The 15,927-nt window shown below is 47.6% G+C and overlaps 1 protein-coding gene across 7 annotated transcripts in view; it reads left to right on the top strand.

Moving 5' to 3' along the window:
* Nucleotides 1-15,049, top strand: part of LOC117346827 — a 60,938-nt gene extending 45,889 nt beyond the window's left edge. For 6 of the 7 annotated variants that reach the window (XM_033916964.1, XM_033916965.1, XM_033916966.1 and 3 more), the window contains 4 exons: nt 7,205-7,269; nt 8,514-8,589; nt 10,821-10,864; nt 14,274-15,049. In XM_033916964.1, the coding sequence (XP_033772855.1) occupies nt 7,205-7,269; nt 8,514-8,589; nt 10,821-10,864; nt 14,274-14,460 (372 nt within the window). In that variant the 3' untranslated portion in view covers nt 14,461-15,049. Of the gene's footprint in view, nt 1-7,204; nt 7,270-8,513; nt 8,590-10,820; nt 10,865-10,885; nt 11,020-14,273 lie in introns of those variants that run through there. The other variant, XM_033916967.1, reaches the window with a different exon arrangement.
* Nucleotides 15,050-15,927: the final 878 nt, after the last annotated feature.

Here is a 15,927-nt window from a genome sequence, read left to right as displayed (position 1 = left end):
TCTGCTAGAATGAGTTTTAGGCATGGCTGTGGTCTGCAAGAAAAATCTTACACATTGACTTAAATCTCCAGCTTTGGGATGGGCCACCCTTGGAGCCTCAACTGTGTATTTCAGGCAAGATCATTGCTGGCCTAAACAGGCAACTAGAAGAACGGAGGACCCCCTTCAGATGTCACAACTGACCTGGTAGAAGTAAAGGGTTACTGTTCTGAGGTTTATCCCAGAGGATCCTAGACTAGGCTGGACTCTGTGGTTCCTTAAACTACTTTCTTTAATACAAAACTTAAAACAAATAAATAAACATACAGTTCAGTTAAGGAATTTCTTCTGTCGCAGAATTCACACTCAACCAGAACCTCCTATGACTAGGGCATGCCGGAAGTGTATTTTCACATAATCTTTGTGAAGTGGTAATAAGGAGAAATTAGGTTCTTACCTGTTAATTTACTTTCTTTTAGCTTCTCCAGACCAGTACAGGTTAATCTTTACAAATGGGTATATATCCAATCATGACCAGCAGGTGGAGACTGAAAACAAAACTGTGGGACAGTATATAATATACTCCCTTCTCTATTTACCTCAGTCTGCCGAATAGCCAAGCAGAACCAAGAACTGGAAAACAGAAAGAAAACAATACTCCGAACAGGAGTAACAACTATCATACCCAAATGCTGTTGGAAAATGCAGAGGAGAAATACCCGAAGGAAAATGTCCCCACAGCTCGCCAGCTAAGCCAGCCGAGCCACAGCCGCTGTTCTTTAATTCTCCCCGGCCCTAGAAAAATACTAGAACCCGCAGAAAAAACAAAAACTGCCCGCGACACAGCCCCAATAACACAACAATAACAACAGACAGGGTGGGGACCTCTACTGGTCTGGAGAAGCTAAAAGAAAGTAAATTAGCAGGTAAGAACCTAATTTCTCCTTCTTTAGCACTCTCTAGACCAGTAGAGGTTAATCTTTACAAATGGGACGTACCAAAGCAGTCCCTCTCACGGGCGGGACCCCCACAGGGCCGATACCAGAACACGCTCACCGAACACCGCGTCCCGACGCGCCTGAACATCTACCCGATAATGTCTAACAAAGGAATGCAAGGAGGACCAAACTGCAGCCTTACAAATATCCACTGGAGGCACGAGCGACAACTCAGCCCAAGAAGCTGCCTGACCCCGAGTGGAATGAGCCTTGAGAAACTCCGGAACAGGCCTCTGTCTCAGAAGATAAGCGGAAGCAATCGTCTCCTTGATCCAGCGCGCAATAGTAGCCTTAGAAGCGCTAGCCCCCCGACGAGGACCCGCCAGAAGGACAGAGATGATCGGATTTCCGGAATTCCCGGGTCCGCTGCACATAAGAGCGGAGGACCCGACCGACATCCAACTTGCGCAGCTGCCGTTGCTCAGAAGAGCCCTCCCGACCACCCAAGACCAGGAGGACCACTGATTGATTGACATGAAAAGGAGAAACTACTTTCGGCAGAAAGGAAGGAACAGGCCGCAAGACAACCCGCTCCCTCGAAAATTCCAAGAAGGGAGCCCTACAAGAGAAAGCCTGAAGCTCAGAAACTCGCCTAGCGGAAGTAATGGCCACCAAAAAGACCGCCTTCAGAGTAAGGTCCTTCAAAAAACAGCCATCCAACGGCTCGAAAGGCGGGCGCACCAACACAGAGAGAACCAGATTGAGATCCCAAGAGGGAACAGAGGGCCGTAGGGGAGGCCTGAGCAACTTGGCCGCTCGCAAAAAGCGAATCACATCAGGAATGGCCGACAAACGCTGACCTGTCACCAACCCTCGAAAAGCTGACAGGGCCGCAAGTTGAACCCGGAGAGAAGACCAAGCCAGGCCTCTATCCAGGCCATCCTGCAAGAACTCTAGAATGTTAGGCAGGGAAGCGCGAAAAGAGACCACTCCCCGCGCCCGGCACCATCCCTCAAAGAGACGCCAAACCCGCACATAAGCCCGAGAGGTAGAAAGCCTCCGGGACCCCAAGAGTGTAGAGATCACCTTATCTGAATATCCCTTCTTACTAAGGCGACCCCTTTCAAGAGCCAAGCCGTAAGACAGAAGGGAGACGGGTCGAACATGGGAATGGGACCCTGCGTCAGAAGATCGTCCAAGAGAGGGAGAGGAAGAGGATCCGCCACCAGATGCCTCACCAGATCCGCATACCACGGACGTCGAGGCCAATCCGGAGCCACCAGAACCACCAGACCCGGATGGTGAACAATGCGAAGAAGTACTCTGCCCACTAATGGCCAAGGAAGGAACACATACAACAGCCCCTCCGTTGGCCACGGTTGGACCAGAGCATCCAGACCCTCGGCCAGACCGTCCCTGCGACGACTGAAGAAGCGGGGCACTTTGGCGTTGCCACTCGTGGCCATCAGGTCCATCAGGGGCTGCCCCCAAGCCTGCACTATCAACTGAAACGCCACGGCGCCGAGACACCACTCTCCTGGATCCAGGAAGTGACGACTGAGGAAGTCCGCCTGAACATTTTCTACCCCAGCTATGTGAGAGGCCGAGAGGTCCAGAAGATGGGACTCCGCCCAAACCATGAGCCGAGCCGCCTCCTGCGCCACCTGAGTGCTCTTGGTGCCTCCCTGACGATTGACATAAGCCACCGCCGTGGCATTGTCCGACAGGACTCTGACCGACTTGCCCAACAAAAGGGAGTGGAAAGCTAACAGTGCCAGATGGACCGCTCTGGTCTCCAACACATTGATCGACCAGGAGGCCTCCTCCGTGGACCAGGTGCCCTGAGCTGAGTGACCCAAACACTGAGCACCCCAACCGAGGAGACTCACATCCGTAAGGAGCACCGTCCACTGCGGAAGATCCAAACCCACCCCCTGAACCAGGTGAGGGGTCCGGAGCCACCAATGCAGACTGCAGCGCGCCATGCCTCGCAGGGGAATAGGAACATCCAACCCGTGCCTCTGGGGAGACCACCTCTGGAGCAGAGCATACTGGAGAGGACGCATGTGGGCCCGCGGCCACCTCACCACGTCCAGGGACGCCGCCATCGACCCCAAGACTTGGAGGAAATCTCGCGCCCGAGGACACCGGGATGCCAAAAGCAGGCGAATCTGAGATTGCAATTTGCTCACCCGGGCCTCTGGAAGGAAGACCTTCCCCAAGGAGGTGTCGAACAGAACCCCAAGGTACTCCAGATGCTGAGCCGGGACCAACCGACTCTTGGAAAGGTTGACCACCCAGCCCAGCGACTGGAGAAACTCCACCACCCGAGCCGTAACCCGGGAGCTCTCCTGCAACGACTTTGCCCGAATCAACCAGTCGTCCAGGTAGGGGTGTACCAGAATGCCCTCCGACCGCAAGGCTGCCGCGACGACCACCATCACCTTGGTGAACGTCCGGGGAGCCGTGGCCAGACCAAAGGGAAGCGCACAGAACTGATAGTGCCGACCCAAGATCGCAAAGCGAAGGAAGCGCTGATGAGAGGCCCGAATGGGAACATGCAAGTAGGCCTCCGTCAGATCGAGAGAAGTGAGAAACTCCCCCGGCTGAACCGCCAGAATGACCGACCGCAGTGTTTCCATGCGGAAAGAGGGAATCTTGAGAGCCCTGTTGACCCCTTTCAAATCCAGGATGGGCCGAAAAGTCCCCTCCTTCTTGGGCACCACAAAGTAAATGGAGTACCTGCCGGTGCCCCACTCCGGAGAGGGCACCGGAACAACTGCCTTGAGATCTATCAAGCGCTGAAGGGTCTGGCGAAAGGCCTGCGTCTTCCAAGGAGTCTGACATGAAGAGGCGAGGAAAAGGTCCGGCAGAGAGCGGGCGAACTCCAGGGCATAACCGTCCCGCACCACCTCCAGGACCCACTGATTGGACGTGATCTCGGCCCATTTGGGGAAAAATTCGCGTAGCCGGGCCCCCACCGGAACCAAAGGGGGCGCCGGCAAGGAGTCATTGTGCAGGACGGGAAGCGGGGGAACCAGCGGAGGGATTCCCTGCCCCCCGACAGGCCCCCCGAAAGGGCTGCATGCGCTGGAAGAACCGACCCCGGGAAAACCCTGGAGCCGGGAAAGAAGCAGCCCCACGCCCAGGGCGATACTTGCGAAACTCCCGCAAATGCCCCCGGGCAGCGCCACCCCGAGACACAGGGCGGGCACGGTCCTCAGGCAGACGGGGCACCTTTGAGTCCGTCAGAGTCTGAATCAACTTGTCCAACTCCTCCCCAAACAAAAAAGACCCCCGGAAGGGAAATTTAGTAAGCTTAGCTTTGGACGCAGCATCCGCCGACCAAGCGCGCAGCCACAAAATACGCCGCGCGGCCACGCCAAAGGCCATAGACTTAGCCGAGATCCGCACCAAGTCATAAAGAGCATCTGAGAGGAACGAGGCAGCCATCTCAATCTTTGCCACCTCCTGATCCACCAAAGACCAGTCATCAGACTCCCGATCCAGGACACGCTCAGCCCACCAAAACACGGCGCGAGCGACCAGCCCCCCACAAATAGCCACCTGGACCCCAAAGGCAGAGACCTGAAAATTTTGCTTAAGGATGTTCTCCAACTTGCGCTCCTCAGAGTCCCGCAAGGCAGAACCGCCCTCAACAGGCACGGTATGCCGCTTAGAAATCGCCGAGACCACCGCGTCTACGACTGGCGATGCTAAAGTAGCCCGATCCCCCTCTGGGATGGGATACAAACGAGCCATGCTGCGCGCCAAACGAAACGGCGCCTCCGGCGTTTTCCACTGTTCCAGTATAATATCCCGAATATCCTGATGCATAGGAAAAGAGCGGGAAACGGAACGGATCCCCCGTAGCAGAGGGTCCCCCACACGCGGAGTCTCCGGCGGCGCATCCTCAAAACGCAACACCGAAGAAACCTGTTGAATCAGGTCCGGCAGCTCATCTCTCTGAAAAAGGCGCACCACGGACGCCTCTTCGCCGGAGGACGGGAAACCCGACAACCCGCCGCCAGTGGCCGTCCCCTCGAGAGGGTCCTGGAAATCCTCAGAAGGGTCCAGGTCCTCATCCAGACCGACACGCTCCTCCGACCATAAATCCTCGTCCCACGACACCCGCGGACGCTTGGACAAGGGAGGAGGAGGAGGGGACGCCACAACAGACGAGAGAGGCAAAGCCGCAGGGAGCGCGGAGGAAACCCCACTCCCCGAAACCCCCTGCGCGCATCCGGGACCCCCAGCCGCCTGAAAATAGGCTCTGCACAAAGAAAAAAAGAAATCAGGAGAAAACCCCCCCGAGGGTCCCAAGGGACTCCCTGCCACAGCAGGGGACCCAGCAGAAACCTGCCCCTGTTTTTCCAATACAGGGGGAAGGTCACCTGAGGTGGAAGACAAAATGGAGGGGCCAGACTGAGAAGATGGCAACTTTCCCGCCAAAAATGCTCCCTCCATAGCCTGTAGCGGCTGAGAAACCTGAACAGTCCCAGCCGCTAAAACATCAGCTGAGAGGGAATCCCCAACAACCCGACTGTCGGCGGCTCGGGGAATCCCTCCGTGGGCGGTTGGGGAAGACCGGGCTTCCCCACTGCTCCCAGCCGACTCGCGAGGCACCATCGGCGGGGAGCTCTGGGCGCCTGCAGCCGCTGCCGACGGAGCTCCTCCACCGCACCGGCCTGAACACCGCTTGCACAGGCCGGCCGCGAGTGCCTCGCACCTGGAGCACAATGAGCACTTTTTCCCTTTAGAAGTGCTCATTGCTCCATACGCGACCTAGCTATAAAAAAGTGCCGGTTAGATGAAAAAATACAGTAAAATACAGTTTTCTTAAAGGGAAACAACCCTCCAGACCAGCACAACCTCAGGATTTTTTTTTTTTTACAGAACAGACTCCACAGGCTCTCGAAGCAATATGCCTTGCTTGACTTAGGGGGCAAGGCTTACTGCTGAGGCTCCTCTAGAAAAATGTGGGGAGGTGGAGGAAGTGGGGGGAGGGACCCCGCTCGAGACCCGCCGGGTTTGACACCCCCGAGGTCGGACGAACCCCCAAACAGGGCCCGCCCAAGCTCCGTCCAGCCAAAAACAGGGACAATAAACCCCCTAAACAAATTCCAACAGCCCTACCAAGGGAGATGGGTACAGATCACATCAACACCTGCTGGAGACTGAAAGAAGACTGAAAGAAGACTGAGGTAAATAGAGAAGGGAGTATATTATATACTGTCCCACAGTTTTGTTTCCAGTCTCCACCTGCTGGTCATGATTGGATATGTACCCATTTGTAAAGATTAACCTCTACTGGTCTGGAGAGTGCTAAAGAATGTACTTTAAAGTTTAGCAACACCAAGTTACTTAGAGGCTAGCAGATTCAAAGGTAAAAATCAGGAGGGGAACAGTACTCTCTCTATGGCCACGTGCAGCTCAAAATGGAATCAGCTATCTACACACACAAGAGCAGCAGCCAGGAGAACGGGGGAGGGGGGGAGGTGAACACCAGTGCACTTTGGGAGCTTATCTTAAAGAAATACACACTATTCACCTATTCAGTACACAAGCACTCTGCTTCCACAAAAGAGGGACAGAACAGTTACTCCTCTAATGACAGAGAGCCAGCTGATCTATCCTCTTCCAATGATGATGCAGAAGACAGGGGACACATGGCAGCCCTCTTCTGGTCTTGCATCCCGGGAGGCCACCCAGGTTGCTCATTCCTTCTTGCAACATCCCTGATCAAAGGAGTGGAATATATTTAGAAAAGATAGACACTAGTAAAATGTTTAGGTGCTAGGGACTTTTTTCCTTCTATCTTTTTTTTTTCTCTTTTCCTTTATTTTTACTTTTCTGTTCTCTTTCTTTTCGCATTTACCCCTTTTCAAGCATTTTCTCATCACTCCCTGCTTCTTCTACTCTCTCCACACATTCGCTCCTCTACCACCTTGATTCTCTCCTTCCAGGTGCTCTCTCCCTCCCCTTCCTTGCATGTTCTCCCTTCCTCACTTCCCACCCTTTCCTCCCCCATATACCCAGTCCCCAATCCTCCGACTCTCTCTCTCTCTCTCCGGCACAATAGAAAAGTACCAGTAGTAGAAAAATTCTTAGCTCAGACCCCCAGTATCTGTGGTTTCCTTTCAGTGTGTTCAGTCCTGGTTGCAGGCACCAAGTACCAAACTTCTAGGTGCCAATGCAGCTTGGATCTCAATTTTTTTTCTAGCCCTTATATATCATTAAAATTATTGCAGTCAGTCATAATAGCTTTTTTCCCCATTATCTTCCAGGCCCTGCTGAATGATCTTGAAAACAAAGAGCAGTGTTTGATGCAAGCGAAGCAGCAGTTTGATCAGTAAGTGCCTTTTGTACATGGGTATAGCGAACTGGACTGTGCACAACCAGTGACTTTGTATAATGCTACTGAAAGATCGCAAACTGTGGAATTACTACCTTTATCACACACCCCACTAGAAAAAATGGAACATCCCCTAATTATATACAATTGTACACCCAAATTTAGGTTTAGCATGCAAATTTGCATGCGATTTATTGAGTACATAAGAATGAAGAGCACAAGTGTCAATCATAAGCCAGATGTCATTTATAGAATCGTGCCTAGAGGCGCCTAACGCGGTCTTAGGTGCCGGTAGGTGTTGAAACCTTAGGCGCACTTGATGCCAGCGTTTTCTTAGCCGAAATTAGTGTGCCTAAGTCACTCTACTGGCACCCAAGTTAAAACATGTCCAAGATCCGCCCCTAACCGCACCTCCTTTCTGGATGCCTCACAATAGTAGGCACCTACCATCTAATTAATTGCAATTTAATTGCATTTTTCAATTAACAGCGCCAATTAAGGCTTATTAAATAATTAAGTTAGGCGCCTACATCAGCTAAGCACGTCAATCTAGGTGCCTAACCTTAGGCATCGTTTATAGAAGCAAGGCCAAGGAGCTGTAGTGCAAATCAAACCCAGTTCCCTAGGGTCTTCGCCCACTGCATTAACCATTAGGCTGCTCCTCCAGCGGCGTAACGAGGGAGGTTGGCATCCGGCATCGCCACACCATGCGCCGCCCTCCCCCCCCTTTCAGGAGCAATCGTGGCACATTCAAAGTACAATAATCCCTTTGTGAGTCCTACATCTTTTCATTATTGTTTCATATCAGTTACAATATTCTCCATTTGTGTAACTAGTCATACTTTCTGGTATGATTATGCAACATTAGGACCCCTGATGAAGGCAAAGATAGCCGAAACAAGGACCATGTTGGGTCCGACATATGTTTCAATTTGTAGTCATATGTTGCTATTTACAGTTTGGGATATTTTACTTAAATAAACTTTCATTGGTTACTGTGACATCCAGAGACTATTGTTCCATCCTTTTGTTTTGGTCTTACCGCTCTTTTGGAACATAGGTCCTTCTTCCTTGTTGTTGTCCTTCTAGCTTTTGATAGCAACATCACTTTAAAAAAAGACAAAAAAAATGTGTTGCTGTTTCATCAGATTATTCATCAAATCTTGTTTTGAAGGAGAGTCAGGATTGTGAATTGTTTTCATTGTACTAGCGCCCACAGAAGGCTGTATTTTTTTCCTCAGGAGGTTACGTCAAAGACAAGAAACCTTCCGCCATGAATTTCCATTGACTCCCAACTCACAGGATGCAATAAACGAGGTGAGAATAGCTGGGGAAATATCAGTGCCCCTTACCCCAGGGAATCCTGAACCGCAAAGAGCACAGAACACCTAATACAGAGTTTGTACCTCAGAAAAGAGGCTTAGAAATGTCATTCCACTGCTGCTCTTCATGTCCAGGCACAGTCCTCCACTGGTCTTTCCTCAGGCACACCCTTCTAACGCTCTCTCTTTGGTACTAGACGATTCCCTGAAGCAAATCATTCCACTCCTATTTCTCTCTCCTCAGGCCAGTGCAGAAAGGCACAGTTAGAGCCGTGTGTGGAAATCTGCTTTTATTGCGAGCATAATACTGTAGCATGCAGGAAGCTAAGGGTATGCAAATTCAATGCTTTGGCAGTAAGCATGGATTCTTGTGCTCACGACAGAGCAAAGACAAAAGCATTATCACACAGCAGCACCCACTGTGCATAGATATCATTATTGCAAAAATTTCTCCCATTTAAAATGTTTGTGTGGCTGATATTTTACACACAGACAAGAAACGCCTATGTGTGCTGACACTTATGTTTTTGTTGTGGCATGCACACAAACCAGGGACATAGCCAGAAGTCCATTTTTAGGAGGTCCCAAATGTGGACTGAGGGGGCCAGGTATTCTCTCTCCCTTCCCCCTCACCCCCACAACCAAAATATACTTTGCTGGCAGGGAGGCCAAGCCCCGCCAACCAAAGACATCTTCTGCGCGAGTCCTGCCTGTGCTGCCAGTCTGCCCGCCCTGATTGCACCCCCCCCCCCCGCACATGCTCAGTTCAGTCACTAAACTGAGCATGTACAAGACAGCTGGCATTGGCAGTGCGCCTACTGACTACAGTGCTGCTTGGACAGCACAAGTGGGACCTGCACAGGAGACATCTTCGGCTGGTGGAGCTTGCTATCCCCACTAGCCATTAAAGCAATAGGAACCCAGTTACTAGATGTCCAGATTTCCACAGATGGCTTTTCAAAACCCGGCACTTTGTCAGAAGGCCACAAGGCTCCAGTGCTGACAGGAGAACTTGGAAATGTTCTGTGAAGACCAAGTGATTTTTTTTCATCATTTGGTGACTGGAGACTTGGATCTATCACAGAGATCCTGAGTCCAAAACGGAGTCAATGCAGTGGAAGCACAAGTTATCCCCCACCCCCCAAAAAATTCAAGACAGAAATATCTGCAAGCAAAGTCATGGCAACTGTCTTCTGGCCTGGTGAAGGACTTTTGCTTCTGGAGTTCATACCACACAAGACAACCATAACCGGAGAGAGTTACGCCAACACAACGATTGCTTTGCAGGAGTCAAGGAGAAAACGAGGAACACTCACAGCAGGAGCGCTGCTTCTTCATGACAATGTGCTGGTGCACATGCCACAGCAATCACAGGCTGCCATCCAAGAATGTGGGCTTTAGCAGCTGAACCATCCATCCTAAAGTCCTGACCTGGCACCGTCTGATTATTTCCTGTTCCAAGTTATGAAGAAATCACTCTGTGGACAGTGGTTTTCGAGTGATGAAGGCATCAAGGAAGCTGCAACGTTCTGGTTTGAAGGTCAACCAGAATTCTTTTCAAAGTCATTGCAGGAGAAGTGTATGGAGCTATTGGGAGATTATATTGAAAACCAAAACTAAAAACTCTTTTCTACTGAGGTAGATAAATTATTGAACGCACCTCATACTTTTTTTTTCTTCTTCACAAGATGCAGGCAAAGTTTATTTTAAACAAACAGATTGTTGCGTATAAATGGACCACTTTATATAGAATAGAAATGAGAAATCTCTGTAAATTAAAGAAACATTTAGACTGGTTCCCCCCCCCCAACACACACACTGCCTCTAATAGCCAAGCACCGTTAATGATTGCTGTAGTCAGGAAAATAAACCTGTAACCTTTTGATTTCCCTAAGAATCGGAGAGCCGAGATCTCTGAAACTGTGCAGCCACCGAGGAAAACAGCTAGGACGAGTCACTGAGAATCAGAAGGGGGACTGCCCTCAGAAAAGGAATCAGCAAATTCATTCCCACCTTGTACTTTTCCACTCATACCCCTTAATACTGGCAGACATTTCCAGGTACACCCTTCGGCCGGGAACCGTTTCATACACCCTCCTCCAGTTTTTCCTTCCATGCTGCAGCATTGAGAAGCTCACTGACCTCTCTTTCCTTAGTTCTTAAGTATTTTAGGGTCTTGAATGCTCATGAAAGGAAATGTTTAATTTATTCATATCATTTCTACAGGCCAGAAGAATGTTTGAAACGTCAAAAAAGAAATCCCTGATAGGGTAGGTTGTACTTTGTTTTAGGGTTACCAGAGGTCCGGATTTACCTGGACACGTCCGAATGGATTTCGCAGGCCCTGCACTTTGTCTGGGTTTTGAACAGTCCTGGCTCTGCCAGAGCTCGGAGCCACGCCTGGAAGTTCAACTCTTACACCAGCTCTATGACTGGTATATGAGCTTTTGCCTGTTATGTTTGCATTTACACAATTATTTATTCATTTTTAGTATTTATATACCACTTATAGTCTAAGTAGTTTTATATTCAGATGCTCAAGCTTTTTTCCCTGTCTGTCTCGGTGGACTCGCACTCTATCTAATATACCTGGGGCAATAGGGGATTAGGTGACTTGCCCGGGGTCACAAGGAGCAGTGTGGGATTTGAACCCGCAGCCTCAGGGTACTAAGGCTGTAACTCTAACCACTGTACCACACACACTCCCATCTACTCCTATTCTAGTATCTCACAAATTTTGCGAAGCCATGGCACACTAAATCTGTAATTAAATAATAGGGGACCGTGGAGTGTGGCGATGGTCCCCCAAGTTTGTCTTTTGTGTGTCTCACTTGCAGGAGACTTGGGTTCTGAACACCTCACTTAACACATATACTGTACACGTCATTGTTTGACTTATTTTGATATATTTACATGTTTATACAAATTAACAGAATTATTTCAAGGAGTAAATCAATTTTTCTTAATTCCTATGCCCTTTAACACAGTTATCACTTGCAGCATAGTCCATCCTTAAGTCAATTTTAAATAAAAAAAAATAATGACGCAATAATGCACTGGAAAATGTGTGTTCTCTGAAAAGTGCTCAGTGTCCATGTCTCCTGCAACAGAACCATTTAGAGATCATATTCGGGACCATCATAACACCTTTCTGTCCTTTGTTACACACCACTTAATTGATCTACCTGTGCCTCACACAACACAGCTAACGCAGATATTAATTCGGCACTTATCTGTTCTCCTGAAGGGGTGTTATCTTCCAATTTAATCTAATACAGATCAGCAGGTTAATGATTTCCCCTCCACTCTTGTGCTCCTATTATAAAATACTCCAGTGCTCTTCCAAATCAAATTTTGATACTCTCCTACTCAGACCCAAGTTTCGCCAATTAGAGGCTTCCTCAGGAGGAGCAATAACTAAAAACCAATGAAATAGAATAAAATGAAATAATCAAATATCAAATATACCCCCCCACACACACATAAAGTCAATGTTCTTAAATACATAAATTCTCTTATCTTCTACTTAATAATCATAAAATATGTTGCAGCTCATGACAAAGCCAGGAACCTGCTGAAATATACCAATTATTTGAGATTGCGCTGGGCAGAAAGCCACTAGCTAGAACTTTTAATAACGTGCAATTCCAAACTCTACCCAAACCAAAAAGGATCTAAGCGCCCTAAAAGCGGCGCATAGTGTATACTACAATCCACCCCAGTCAAAATGATCCATTTTCTCAGCTACATGGGTTTTAAAAGGAAGGTGGTTAACACATGCGCTTTCTCGCGCTTGGTTTCCGCTGGGTTTAAGTGGAGACAAGGAACAGCCCAGCACGCTTGGTGTTGGGTAGATTCTCACTCCAGCATGAAGTAAGTAAGGAAGTTAAGTTATTGTCTGGCAGGGTTAGTTTAGAGACTTAGTTTGAATGTAGGACTTCCCCACTAATAATCCGAGAGAGTGAGCGATGGATGAAAACCATGTAGCTGAGAAAATGGGTCATTTTGACTGTTTGGGGTGGATTGTAGTATACACTATGCGCCGCCTTTAGGGCGCTTAAATCCTTTTTGGTTTGGGTAGAGTTTGGAATTGTACGTTATTAAAAGTTATAGCTCGTGGCTTTCTGCCCAGTGCAATCTCAAATAATCGGTATATTTCAGCAGGTTCGCAGGTTCCTGGCTTTCCCCGCTTTGTCATGAGCCGAAACATATTTTATGACTATTAAGTAGAAGATATGAGAATTTATGTATTTAAGAACATTGACTTTATATGTGTGTGTGGGAGGTGTATATTTGATTATTTCATTTTAATCTAAATTTCATTGGTTTTTAGTTATTACTCCTCCTGAGGAAGCCTCTAATTGGCGAAACTTGGGTCTGAGTAGGGGAGTATCAAAATTTGATTTGGAAGAGTGCTGGAGTTTATAATAGGAGCACAAGAGTGAAGAGGAAATCATTATCCTGCTGGATTGAATTGGAAGATAACACCCCTTCAGGATAACAGATAAGTACCGAATTAATAGCAGAGTTGTGTGAGGCACGGGTAGATCAATTAAGTGGGGTGTAACAAGGGACAGAAAGGTGTTGTGATGGTCCCGAATATGATCTCTAAGCGGCTCTGTTGCAGGAGACATGGACACTGAGCATTTTTCAAAGAACACACATTTTCCGTAGAGTTATTGCATCATTATCATTTTTTTATATAAATTGACTTAATGATGGACTATGCTGCAAGTGATAACTATATAAATTAACATCCAATATCCTATATGTTTGAACATTTTTTGAGTTTTGGATATTTCATGTATGATGTTTTTTGAGTTTGAACTCTTGAAATTTGGTGGCATCTTAAAGCCATACAATAAGCAAACTGAGAGGGTGTGAGGGCATACAGTATGGAGAGGTATGAAGGAGCGCAGAGAGGACTAAGGGCTCCTTTTACAAAGCCACGCTAGGGCCTTAACGCGTGGAATAGCGTGCACTAAATTGCCGCGTGCACTAGCCACTACCGCCTCCTGTGGAGCAGGCGGTAGATTTCCTGCTAGCGCGGACTCCAATGCGTGCGTTAAAACCGCTAGCATGGCTTTGTAAAAGGAGCCCTAAGTTTTGAGTTTTATTCAAATTTGATATTCCACATATCAAATTTCTAAGCGGTATACATATAAAATATAAATTGGGTTACAAAAACTTACAAGGGAAGAAGGGAGAGAACATGTCATAATAGGACAGAGAGCCATATAAGGATAATACAATAGGAGGGGGACCCACCTGTAGATTAAGGCCTGGGGAAACTGGTCACATTAGAGATCAAAGGCGTCTCTGAATGAAAATGTTTTTAATTTTTGTTTGAAGCGCCCTAGTATTATTTGTTCTCGTAACTCTATAGGTCACAAAGAAGATAGCTGATCGAGTTGTGCTTAAAAGACACATCGAAGGGATAGATAGAAGGTGTTGGGTGTTTGATCTAAGGGTTCTAGAGGGGGTGTTAGGGATTAAGAGTCTATCCAGAAACTCAGGGAGAATTGTATTGTATATTTTGAATGTTAAGAGGATTTTATGAGGGACCATAGTGAGAGGGAGCTTGAGGGAGCACAGCAAAGAAATGGGGTGTGGGAGAACAGTAAGTGCAGATAACCAACCCCTGAAAACACATTTTTCTCTTTTGTTTTCTCCCCCTAGACTTCTGCTGTCTCTTGTGGTACATCTCATTGTACTTCTTCTGAAGAAGGTGTTGCAGCTTATCCTGAGAATTCTGCTATTTTCCATATTCTGCTATGTTTCCTTCAACAGCCCCATGTTTCTTGTAGAGACCGTGTGTCATTTCCTGTCAGAATCTCTTGACAGATTCAGCATGGCACCAATATGAACCTACTTCCACCTCTTTTACAATAGCCTCAAAGCTTTTCTTTCATGTAAATAGCTAGGTTTTTTTTTTAGTCTCCATGTGAAATCAATATTACAAAACATGTTAAATAAACATTTTCTTGCTAAATTAAGAACATAAGTATGTACTGGCTGAAAATTTGACAGAGCAATTCCAGATATCTCATGATACAAGACTAGAAGGGGATAGAATCAGGGGTGATATAAAAATATTTTCACCAAAACTTTACGGGTGTTCCAGCACAGGGTTGCTAGCATGGAGTGCGCTCAGGCTTTAGACCAGTTTCCCAAAATGTAGGTCACAACTCTAAAAGGATCACAACCACTTTTGTTGTGACCTGGGTAGTATCTCCATAGAAACATGATGGCCCACACAGTCTGCCCATCCACAGCCTCCATTATCTCCTCCTCTCCCTATGGGATATACAGAATGTTATGGGGACAGAATTTGTCCATGTCCCAAACCAACCCCATGTCATTCTTTAAGGAGAAGAATCAGAATGAATGGGTACAGCCTGACCCTCCAGCCTTGCACTGAAGAATGCTGGTGTAGAAGGCATTAAAGAATGACACAGGGCAGTTATCCACGGGGACTAATTTTGTCCCCGTGTCATTCTGTCGCTGTCTTGATTTCAGACACAGTCATTGTCTCCACAACCTCTACTGGGAAACTAGGATGGTCTGGGGTGGGGATCAATGTGAGCTCCACTAATATGGAACTTGAAGATGTTACTGGCCAGACTTTATGGTAGATATCCTGCAAACAATGGGATGGCTGGAGTGAGCTTGGAGGTCAATTTCAGCATTTGGAACCTAGGACAATACCAAACTTTACAGTCTAAGGGCCAGAAATATCAGAGACAAGTTAATCTCATGTATTTTTAAATGGGTATAACTTATGGGCAGACTGGATGGACCGTTTAGGTCTTTATCTGCTGTCATCTATGTTGGAGAGATCTTCACCCATTTCTATTTTCATGCATTATATATGCACATCTTATCACAGCAAGTAGATCTGAGTTCTGGGACGATTACTATGAGGAGAGGATTCAAATTTTCCAATACTTTATAATCAAAAGATATGGGAGGATGAGATAATCTCTGTGTATGTATGTGTATGTGAACTAAAAGGCTATATTAAAACTGGACATTTCTAGATCAGTAAAAGTACCCCTCTCACTTAAAGTATGGATTAATATAGGATGGGGACAGGCATCAGATAATCATTGACGTAGAAATTCCATTCTCCTCTATTATAACATTGCATTTAAAATAAGACTGGCGAGTCTTCCCGCCATTTCACAAAAGCGTTGGTTACAGCGCATGCTTAGGAGCTCTTTTCCACGCTAGAAGGCCGAGAAGGGGCGGGGCGAGAAGAATAAGTTTTGGATTTCGGCGGTTCCTAGCCCGAAAAGGAGGCTGGCGCGAGACAAACGTCCAACCGCCGTTT

This window comes from Geotrypetes seraphini, chromosome 12 (genome assembly GCF_902459505.1).
Source record: "Geotrypetes seraphini chromosome 12, aGeoSer1.1, whole genome shotgun sequence".
In the NCBI taxonomy this organism is placed as follows: Eukaryota; Metazoa; Chordata; class Amphibia; order Gymnophiona; family Dermophiidae; genus Geotrypetes; species Geotrypetes seraphini.
The sequence above is the reverse complement of the archived record's forward strand: the minus strand, read 5'-3'. Positions and strand labels throughout refer to the sequence as shown.